Source organism: Athene noctua, chromosome 28 (assembly GCF_965140245.1).
Source record: "Athene noctua chromosome 28, bAthNoc1.hap1.1, whole genome shotgun sequence".
NCBI lineage: Eukaryota > Metazoa > Chordata > Aves > Strigiformes > Strigidae > Athene > Athene noctua.
In genome coordinates this window covers 2,386,322-2,396,669 of record NC_134064.1, presented here as the reverse complement: position 1 = coordinate 2,396,669, position 10,348 = coordinate 2,386,322, and the positions used below count along the sequence as shown (strand labels likewise).

Genomic DNA, 10,348 nt, shown 5'->3' with positions numbered 1-10,348 from the left:
GCCCACAGTGCGCACACAGCACCCATTTTGGGGTGTGCACCCCCCCCTCTCCCCCCAAATCCGGGCAGCGCCCGCTGCTGGGTGCGAGACACCCCCCCGCGTGATTTGGGGACCCCCCCACCCAAATGCTGCAGGAAGCCCCACACTTGGGGGCCCCCCTGGTCGGGACAGGGGTGCTGGGTGGGGGGGGGGCACACGGGTGGGTGAGCCGTGCCCCGCCTCCGCCATGGTGGTGGCTTCTCTGATGGCTGCTATGGGGTTGTGCTCCGCAGCGGCCTGCGCGGGGGTGAGGGCGTGGGGCGCGGTGTGGGGTGCAGCCCCCTCCCCCCCCACCTCCAAAGGGGGGGTCGGCTGGGTATCTCCCCCCGCCCCCCCCGCTCCCATCCCCCTTTCCTGCCCCGGCAGGGCCGGAAGCCGCCGGCGGTGGCGGTGACGCGGGTGACGTGGGGGCCGTGACGTGGGGGCCGCGGGGTGACGCGGGGGCCGGGGCCGGGGTGCGGGCGCTGGGGTGCGGGTGCTCGGCCCTCAGCCCTGCGCGGAGGTGCCCACCGTCACCCCCTCCCCCCTCCAGGCTCTCCCTCCTCCTCCTCTTCCTCCTCCTCTTCCTCCTTCCTCCTCTGATCCCTCCCTCCCTCCAAACTCCCTCTCTCCCGCCTCCCTCCCTCCCTCCCTCCCTCCTTCCTTCATCCCGCCCTTCTTCCTCTCTCCTTCCCTCCTTCTTCCTCCTCCCTCTCTCCCTCCCTCCTTTTCCTCTCCTTTCCTCCTTCCTTCCTTGCTTCTTCCCTCCCTCTCTCCCTTCTCCCTCCCTCCCTCCTTCCTCCCTCCCTTCCTCTTCCTCCATTCTCCTTCCCTCCCTCTCCCTCCTCCATCCTTCCCTCTCTCCTCCCTCCCTCCTCCTTTCTTCATCCCTCTCTCCATCCCTTTCTCCCTTCTTCCTCCATCTCCCCTCCCTCCCTTCTCCCTCCCTCCCTCTTTCCCTTCTCCCTCCCCCAGTTCAGGGACCCCCCACCCACCCCCCACCCCTCTCCTCCTGCTCCGTCCCTCCCCCCCAGGGCTGACCCACGGCCATGACACCGGGCACGGCGACACCGGGCAGGACGGGCAGCTGCCTGCACGCAGCAGCGGGCGGGCAGCCGTAGCGGCGGGCACCGCGCCATGGAGCCGGCGGGCACCCCCGCCACCCCCACCCCCGCCGGGGTCCTGGCGGCGCAGGACGCCATCGTCTTCTCGGGGGCGGGTGCCGAAGGGGTGACCCCCCCAGCCGTGGCACCGGCCGTGGCACCCGCCAGCGCCGACGTCTTCTGGGCCAGCCTGGCGCGAGCCCAGTTGTGTGTCTGGGAGCTGGAGGGAGCCATCGAGGGACAGACGGACGGCGGCGACCGCCACCCCCCGCCCCAGGACATCTGGCACCGCGGCCACGGGGCCACGGCCGGGAGCGTGGCCATGGCGTGGGGTGTCTCAGCCCAGCGGTGCAGCCCTGGGTCTGCGGAGGAGAACGTCTCACCCATGCCCGTGCCCACGGGAGGGAGCATCTTGAGTGAGCACCAAGACCACGGAGCCGCCTGTGAGAACATCTTCCATGTGTCCACGGGTGGGAGCATCCCGCCCAAGTCCATGGCCACGGATGAGACTATCTTCCATGAGCACCAAGGCCCCAGATGCACGTACAGGAGCACCTTCCACGTGTCTACAGATGGGACCGTCTCCCCCAAGTTCATGCCCGTGGATAAGAACATCTCGCCCAAGTCCATGGCCATGGATGAGACAGTCCTCCAAGAGCACCAGGGCCACGGATCCACGTACAAGAGCACCTTCCACGTGTCTACAGGTGGGACCGTCTCCCCCAAGTTCGTGCCCGTGGATAAGAACATCTCACCCAAGTCCATGGCCACGGACGGGAGCATCTTCCATGAGCACCACGGCCACAGATCCACATACGAGAGCATCTTCCACGTGTCTACAGATGGGACCGTGTCCCCCAAGTCTGTGCCCGTGGAGGGGAGCATCTTCCCCGATGCCTGTGAGGGCATCTCACACACGGCCACGGGTGGGAACATTCCGAACGAGCTTCGTGGCCATGTGCCTACAGTTGGGAGCGTCTCGCCCTGGTCCACGGCCGTGGATGGGAACATCTCCCCCATGTCCGTGCCCATGGATGAGACCACCTCGCAGGAGCATGTGCCAGTAGATGGCACCACCTTGCCCAAGTCCACGCCCACCCATGAGACCAACTCAGCCAAGTTCATGTCCTCAGATGGGAACATCTCACATGAGCGTGTGCCAGAGGATGGGACCATCTCATACAAGTCCCTGGCCACAGACAGAACCATCTCACTCAAGTCCACGACCACGGATGGGACCATCTCGCCCAAGTTCATGACCACGGATGGGACCATCTCGCCCAAGTTCATGCCCACGGGTGGGACCACCTCACCCGAGCACCAGGACCCTGAATGCAGTGAGGAGGAAGAGGAGGATGATGATGAAGAGGACGATGGCAGCTCCTCTCGGGAGGAAGATGCCGAGGAAGAGGAGGATCTGGAGGAGGAGGAGCCCCACTTCCACACCAACCCCCTCTTCCAGAGCCGGGTGCTGGCACCCATGGGTGCCCAGCAGGTGCCTCTCTACCGGCCCCACAGCGCCGCCCTGCAGCCGCTGCTCATCACCGAGGGGGACGACACCCCGGGGGGCACCGGGGAGGGATGGGGGTGTCCCCCCCCCACCAGCACCCCCCCACCCCTTGGGTGTCACCCGGCAGGAGGGGACATCGGCAGCGCCCCGGAGCAGGGTGAGTGTGGGGACCCCCCAGCCCTGGGGTTCTTTTGGGAGGGATGGAGGGGGGCGGGCATTGATGCTGATGGGGACCCCCCCCACCCCGTGCTGTGTCTTCTCCCCCCCCAGGACCCCCCCGGCCCCCAGGCCTGGTGCTCTGCGACCCCCCGGATCTGCCCCCGGGATCTGGGGACCCCCACAGCCCCCTACAGCTGCAGCCAGAATGGGGGGACCAGGACCCCCCTCGACCCCCGACCCCTCTAGAGGACCTTACCCCACGGGGGGGTGACCGGGACCCCCCCAGCCCCAGTTACCCCCCAAGTGTGGCCCCAGGAGGGGGAGAGCAGGATCTGTCCCTTCCCAGGCCCCTGACCCCCCCAAAGCCACCTCTGGGAGGGGGGTACCAGCCCCCCACCAGGCCCCCAACCCTCCCAGTTTTTCCTCAGGGAGGGGGGCACCAGATCCCCCCAAACCCCCCCGATTTGCCCCAAAAAGGGAGGTACCAGCCCCCCACCAAACTTTTGCACCCCCGAGATTTGACCCAGGAAGGGGGGTTCCAGAAACCCCCAACCCCCCCCGATTTGCCCCCAAAAGGGGGGTACCAGCCCCTGACCAAGCCCTTGCCCCCCCCCGATTTGACCCAGGAAGGGGGGTACCAGAGACCCCCAACCCCCCCGTATCAGCCCATGGCAGGGGGGTTCCAGGCCCCCCCCAGCCCCCTGCCCCCCCTGGCTGACCCCCAGCCCCCCCCCAGCCCCCTGCCCCCCTCCCCGCTCTCCTCCCTGCCACCGCGGGGTCCCCCGGGATCGGGGGTTATCGGGGTGTCCCGGGGGGGGCCCCCCATGCCGGGACATGGCTGTGCCTGGCTGCCGGCGTCCCCGGGCGCTTCCTGCCCGGGGGGGGAAGTGGCGCAGGGCCCCCCCCCCGTCACCCCGCCACCGCACCCCGCCATGGAGGAGCTGCCCCCCGCGACGGGCGAGGAGCCCCCGCCGGACCCCCCCGCCAGCACCCATGGGTGAGGGACGCAGGCGCCGGCCACGTGGCCACCCCAGCACTCCCAGTCCCACGTGGGCGGCCCCCCCCTTCCCTCTGTCCCCCCCCAATCCCATCCCCAAACCCTCTCGGTCCCTCTCAGACCCCCCATCTGTCTGTCTGCCCCCCCCCCCCCAGACCCCCCCTCTGTCCATCTGTCCCCCAAAACCCTGCCCCAGACCCTCTGCATCCGTCCCCCCCCCCAACACCCGTCCCTCCTGTCTGTCTGTCTGTCCCCCCCCAGCACCCATGGATCCCCCAGCTCCCTGTCTGCCCCCGCCCCCCAGCCCCCCCCGCCCCCCAATTCCCCATCCACGCCCCCAGCCCCCTGTGTGCTCCCCAACACCCCCCCCTCAGCCCCTAAATCCTGCCTGTGCCCCCCCCGACCTCCATCTGTCTGTCCATCCCCCCAAACCCCCCCCCAGCTCCCCTGTCCCCCCCTCCAGCCCCCCCAAACCCCCCCCCAGCCCTATGAGCCAGCAGGGCAGAGTTAAGGGGATCTCCCTCTAGTGCTGGCTCACACTCCCCCCCCCCCCCCCAAACCCCCGTCTGCTCTGTCCGTCTGTCCCCCAACCACCCCCCCAGACCCTCCCCACCCCCTCCAACCCCTGTCGTCCCCCCCCCCCATACCCCCTCTACCCCCCCAATCCCCCCCATTCCTCCCCTCACCCCTCACCCCCAGTCGTACCATCCACCGGGACAGAGTTAAGGGGACCCCCCCCCCGCCTCAACTCTCAGCACTGCCTGACACCCCCCCCCCCCCCCCTTCCTTACCCCCCCCTTTCCTCCCAGGTGCCCTCCGGGGGGGTCAGCGGTGGCACCGGCGCTGGCAAACGGGGGACAGGGACGGCGGGGGGAGGCGCGGCGTTTGGCCACCCGCCTCTTCCACCTCGATGGCTTCAAGAGGTCCCAGGTGGCCTCGTTCCTCCGCAAGAAGTAAGGAGTGGGGGGACACACCCCCCCCCCCTTTGTGTCTGGGGGTATCCCTGGGGTTGGGGACCCCCTCTCAAGCTTGTGTGTCCCCCCCCAGCAATGATTTCAGCGGGATGGTGGCCCAGGAGTACCTGGACTTCTTCCAGTTTGGGGGCCAGACGCTGGACCAGGCACTCAGGTAGTGATGGGAGGGGGATTGGGGGGGGAGCAAAGGTACGCCCCCAAATTGATAGTGTGGCTGAGATTGGGGGGCGGGGGGGGGGGCGGAGATGAGGCTGTTGGAGCTGGGAGGAGAGATCTGGGGTGATTTGGGGGGTGTTGGAGTCTGGGAGTTGGGGGAGATTTGGCATCTGAGGGGCAGATTTGGGGTGATGGGGGGTAGATTTGGGGTGATGGGGGATCCAGGGGGGCAGATTTGGGGTCCAGGGGGAAGATTTGGGGCAATGGGGATCCAGGGGGACAGATTTGGGGTCCAGGGAGGCAGATTTGGGGTGATGGGGGATCCAGGGGGACAGATTTGGGGTTCAGTGGGTAGATTTGGGGTGATGTGGGATCCGGGGGGACAGATTTGGGGTCAAAGGGGAAGATTTGGGGTGATGGGGGATCCAGGGGGGCAAATTTGGGGTCCAGGGGGAAGATTTGGGGTGATGGGGATTGAGGAGGACAGATTTGGGGTCCAGGGAGGCACATTTGGGGTGATGGGGGATCCAGGGGGACAGATTTGGGGTCAAGGGGGAAGATTTGGGGTCCAGAGGGCAGATCTGGGGTGGTTTAGGGTCGGGGGGCAGGTTTGGGGTGTTTTGGGGTACACTGGGGACAGATTTGGGGTCATGTGGGATCCAGGGAGGCACATGTGGGCTGTTTCAAGGCCAGAGGAGTCAAATTTGGGGTGTTTTGGGGCCGGGGCGGGGGGGGGGGGGCAGATTTGGCATATTTTGGGGCCAGGAGGGGCAGATTTGGGGTGTTTGGGAGACGATTTGGGGTCTCTTGTGGCCTGGGGGTGGGGAGATGGGGGGGCAGATTTGTGCTGGTTTGGGATCCAGGGAGGCAGATTTGGGGTATTTGGGGCAGATTTGGGGGCTCTCAGCCTCTCTTGGGGCCCAGGAGGGTAATTTGGGGGTCTGCCGGGGTCTACAGGGACAGATTTGGGGGCTGCTGGGCGGGGGGGGGGGGGCGGTGTGGGACCGTTTAGGGTCCCAGGGCAGGAGTGGGGGGGCACAACACTGGGGTCTGTTGGAGTCGGGAGGAGTTCTAGGGCTGTTGGGGTGATTTGGGGTCGGGGGTGGGGGCTGTGGAGCAGATTTGGGGGGGGCAACCAGCATGGGGTGGGGGGTGGGGGGGCTCAGTGTTTTGGGGGTCCCGCTGCCATCACGGGGGGGGCCTCCCCAGGTCCTTCCTGCAGGCGCTGGTGCTGACGGGGGAGACGCAGGAGCGCGAGCGCATCCTCGGCCACTTCTCCCGGCGTTACCATCGCTGCAACCCCGGCACCTTCCCCTCCCCAGGTGAGACCCTGTGAGGGACCGGGGGGGGCCCCCCTCAGACCCCCCCTTCCCAGCTCCTTTCCCCCCTCCCCAACCCCACACCATGCCTCAGTTTCCCCACCCATCTCCCCTCCCCGAGCTGTGGGACACCCCCCAGCTTCACCCGTTGGGGTTCACGGGGTGGGTGTCCTCACCTGGGGGGGGAATGACACCCCAATTCTGACAACACCCCCCCCCAGACGCCGTGCACTCCCTGACGTGTGCCATCATGCTGCTGAACACCGACCTCCATGGGCAGGTGAGGAAAAGGGGGAGACGTTCCCCCCATCCCTAAAACCCACACCCGGCATTTTTTTGGGGCGGGGGGTGGGTGGGTGCAAAATTATGAGGTGGGGGGGGCACCCACACACCCACCCCGCTCCCGCAGCGCCTCGGCCGTGCCATGACCAGCACCGAATTCGTGGCCAACCTGAGCGGGATGATGGACGGGCAGGATTTCCCCAGGGAGCAGCTAAAGGTATTTTGGGGGTGGGGACGGAATCTGTGAGGCTGGAAAGTTGGGGGGCGGGGGGGGGGGCACCCCCTGGATCCCCCCCCAAACCCCCACTTTCCCCCCCCGCAGGCTCTATACAGCTCCATCCGCAGCGAGAAGCTGGCATGGGCGGTGTGAGTATGGGGTTATGGGGGGGGGGGGGGGGATATATGGGGTGTGGGGGGGGCACCCCGTGATGCTGAGCGCTCCGTAGGGATGAGGAGGAGGAGGAGGAGGAAGAGGCGGGTGGGGGGGGCAGCTTGGCCCCCCCTGGCCGTAAGAAGAGTAATCCCTTCCTGGACCTGCCGGGGGGGTCCGGGGCTCTCATCTACCGCCGGGGCTGGCTGGCCAGGAAAGTGCTGGCTGAGGCTGATGGCAAGAAAAGTGAGTGTGGGGGGGTTCGGGGGGGGGGGAGTTAGGGTGGATTGGGTCAGATTAGGGGATTGTGGGGCATCCTGCGGGGATTTTGGGGTGGCTTGGGATCCACAGAAGCAGATTTGGTGGCTGTTGGGGCCTGGGGGAGGGGAAGATTTGGGGTATTTTGGGGCCAGGAGGGGCAGATTTGGGGTCTGGGAGCAGACTGGAGATGGTTTAGGGTTGGGGAGTAGGTCTGGGGGGGTTTTTTTGGGGGGGTGGGGTGGTCAGTTGGGGACAGATTTGGGGTGTTTTGGGATCCAGGGAGGCGCATTTGGGGTGTTTCAGGGCCTGAGGGCAGATTCGGGGTGATGGGGGATCCAGGGGGGCAGATTTGAGGTCCGGGGGGGGGGTAGATTAGGGGTCTCTTGGGGTCTGGGAGTTGATTTGAGGGGGATTTAGGGGTGGGGGGGTAGGGTTGGGGTGTTTTGGGGTCCATTGGGGAGAGATTTTGGGTGTTTTGAGATCCAGGGAGGCACATTTGGGGTGTTCCAGGGCCAGGGGAGGCAAATTTTGGGTGGTTTTGGGTGGAGGGGGGCAGATTTGGGCATATTTTGGGGCCAGGAGGGGCAAATTCAGGGTGGAGTCTGGGAGATAATTTGGGGGTCTCTTGGGTCCTGGCAGGGGGGTGGGAAGCGTGTGTGTAGATTTGTGGTGGTTTGGGATCCGGGGAGGCAGATTTGGGGTATTTTGGGTCTCAGCCTCTCCTGGGGGTCAGGAAGGTAATTTTGGGGTCTATGGATGCAGATTTGGGGGCTGCCCATCTCAGGGGGGAGGGTGGACAGATTTGGGGCTCGTTGCTGGGGAAAGATGCAACATCAGGGTCTGTTGGAGCGTCTCATCTTTGGGGGGGGTGGGGGGGTGTCTTTTGGGGTCTCACACCCCCCCCCCCCCCCAACTTCTCCCGCAGCACCGTGGGGCAGACGAGGCTGGAAACCCTTCCAAGCTGTGCTAAAAGGGACAGTCCTCTACTTCCTCAAACCGGGGGGGCGAATGGGGACCCCCCGCCGTCCCCCTGAACCGGGACCCTTCCCGGCCCCCCAGGAAGAGGAGGGACCCGAGGTCGAGGAGCCTTTGGGGGTTCACCACGCCTTGGCCGAGCGCGCCAGCAAATACACCAAGCGCCCCAACGTGTTCCGCCTGCAGACGGCCGACTGGCGCGTCTTCCTCTTCCAAGCCCCGTGAGTGACCCCCCCCTGCGGGGACACACACAGAGTTGTCCCCACGGGTGATGATGTCACACCCGTGACCTCCTCGCTCCCGGCAGGACGCTGGAGGAGATGTTCTCCTGGATCTCCCGTATCAACTTGGTGGCCGCCCTCTTCTCCTCGCCCCCTTTCCCTGCCGCCGTCGGTTCCCAACGCCGCTTCGTCCGCCCCATCCTCCCCGCCGCCCCCAGCCGCAGCCCCCCGGTGAGTCCCCCCCTGCCCCTGCTGCCGGGATCAGGGTTGGAGGGGGGTGGGTGCCACCCCTGGGTGTCCATCGCCCCCTCACTCCCTTCTCCCCACGGGCAGGAGGAGCAGCACCGCTCCCACGAGGCGTGGATGGAGCGGGTGGGCGACGAGCTCTTCGAGCACCAACGCAACCTCCCCGAGAAGCGGGGACGAGCCCGCGACCTGGACGAGTACCGCCTGAAGAAGGAGTATCTCCTCTACGAGGTGCTTAATTCCTCGTTAATTTAATTATATGGGACCGCAGGAACATGGGCATGTCCCCATGGGGGTGGCTCATCCCCATCCTTACCTTCCCCACGGCAGAGACGCTGTTATGGGACACTGGAATGTCCCCAAGGTGGTGACTCATCCCCGTCCTTATCTCCCCCATGGCAGAGCCACCACTATGGGACATGGGGGACACTGGGATGTCCCCATGGGGTGGCTCAACCCCATCCTTATGTGCCCCATGGGAGAGATGCTTCCATGGGACACAGGGGACACTGGGACATCCCCATGGTGGTGGCTCATCTCCATCCTTACCTTCCCCATGGCAGGGACACTGTTATGGGACACTGGGGACATAAAGGACACCAGGGATATCCCCGTGGTGGTGGCTTATCCCCATCCTTGTCTTCCCATGGCAGAGATGCCACTATGGGATGCAGGGGACACCAGGGATGTCCCCACAGTGGTGGCTCATCCCCATCATTGTCTTCCCCATGGAAGAGACACCGTTATGGGACACTGGGGACACTGGACATCCCCACGGTGGTGGCTCATCCCCATCCTTATCTCCCTCATGGCAGAGATGCCATTATGGGACATGGGGGACACTGGGACGTCCCCATGGTGGTGGCTCATCTCCATCCCTATCTTCCCCACGGCAGAGATGCCACTATGCACCACAGGGGACACGGGGGATGCTGGAATGTCCCCGTGGTGGTGGCCCAGCTCCACCCTTGTCCTCCCCATGGCAGAGATGTCACTACGGGGCATGGGGGACACTGGGATGTCCCCATGGCGGTGGCTCACCCCCATCCCCATCTTCCCACGGCAGAGACGCCGCTATGAGACCTACGTGCAGGTGCTGGAGACGTGGATCAACGCCGGCGGCCAGGACGTGGAGGGCTGGGAAGCCCAAGCAGGGCCAGCGGTGGCCCCCCCAGATCACCCCACCTTGACCAAAGCCCACTCCAGCCCCTCGCTGGCCCCCGAGCCCCCCGTCACCCCCACCATCCGCGTCAAGAGGAACATCTCCGAGCGCCGGACGGTGAGGAAGATCGTCCCCAAACGCAACAAGAACCTGCTGTGATGGACATGGGGGGGACGGGGATACCCCCCCACCCTGGTACGAGGTTCCTTCGGGCACTGCCAGTATTGAGCCAACCTGGGGGGGGACACGGGGTTTGGGATTAAGGCTGGGGAAACTCAGGGAGACACCCCAACCCCCCCAAAAAGGGATAAGGGGGATGGAGAGGGGTGTCATAGCGCGCCCCCCCCCCCCCCCCCCCAGCACCCCCCAAGTGTCGCCGCTGCGCCCCCTCCCCGCGCCCGCTGCCTGCTGCTCTCCGTTGTGCAATAAAGGTGTGTGTCCCGCCGCTGCCCCCCCCCAGCTCCGTGTCCCCAAAACCACCCAGGGTGGGGGGGTCAGGCGCTATGGGGGGGTGGAGGGACACACAGCAGTGGCCTCTGTCCCTGCCATTGTGGGTTGGGGGGGGAAGGCTGGGGAGGGGTCCGGGGAGGGGGGG

General features: G+C 66.1%; 1 protein-coding gene across 3 annotated transcripts; it reads left to right on the top strand.

Moving 5' to 3' along the window:
- The first annotated feature begins 502 nt into the window (after nucleotides 1–502).
- On the top strand, nucleotides 503–10,283 carry LOC141971266 (PH and SEC7 domain-containing protein 4-like). Of its 3 annotated transcripts, XM_074928487.1 has the most exons (13): nucleotides 503–2,788; nucleotides 2,902–3,787; nucleotides 4,597–4,740; nucleotides 4,835–4,915; nucleotides 6,127–6,239; nucleotides 6,458–6,516; nucleotides 6,646–6,735; nucleotides 6,841–6,884; nucleotides 6,965–7,134; nucleotides 8,075–8,345; nucleotides 8,432–8,576; nucleotides 8,679–8,822; nucleotides 9,658–10,283. In XM_074928487.1, exons 1-13 carry the CDS (start codon nucleotides 1,156–1,158, stop codon nucleotides 9,910–9,912), a joined length of 4,035 nt encoding a protein of 1,344 aa, XP_074784588.1. In that variant the 5' UTR covers nucleotides 503–1,155; the 3' UTR covers nucleotides 9,913–10,283. The 3 variants fall into 3 exon arrangements, with proteins under 3 accessions (XP_074784588.1, XP_074784589.1, XP_074784590.1); XM_074928488.1 differs by lacking the exon at nucleotides 2,902–3,787 and having other exon boundaries at nucleotides 4,816–4,915; XM_074928489.1 differs by lacking the exon at nucleotides 503–2,788 and having other exon boundaries at nucleotides 3,502–3,787; nucleotides 4,816–4,915; nucleotides 9,658–10,280.
- Nucleotides 10,284–10,348: the final 65 nt, after the last annotated feature.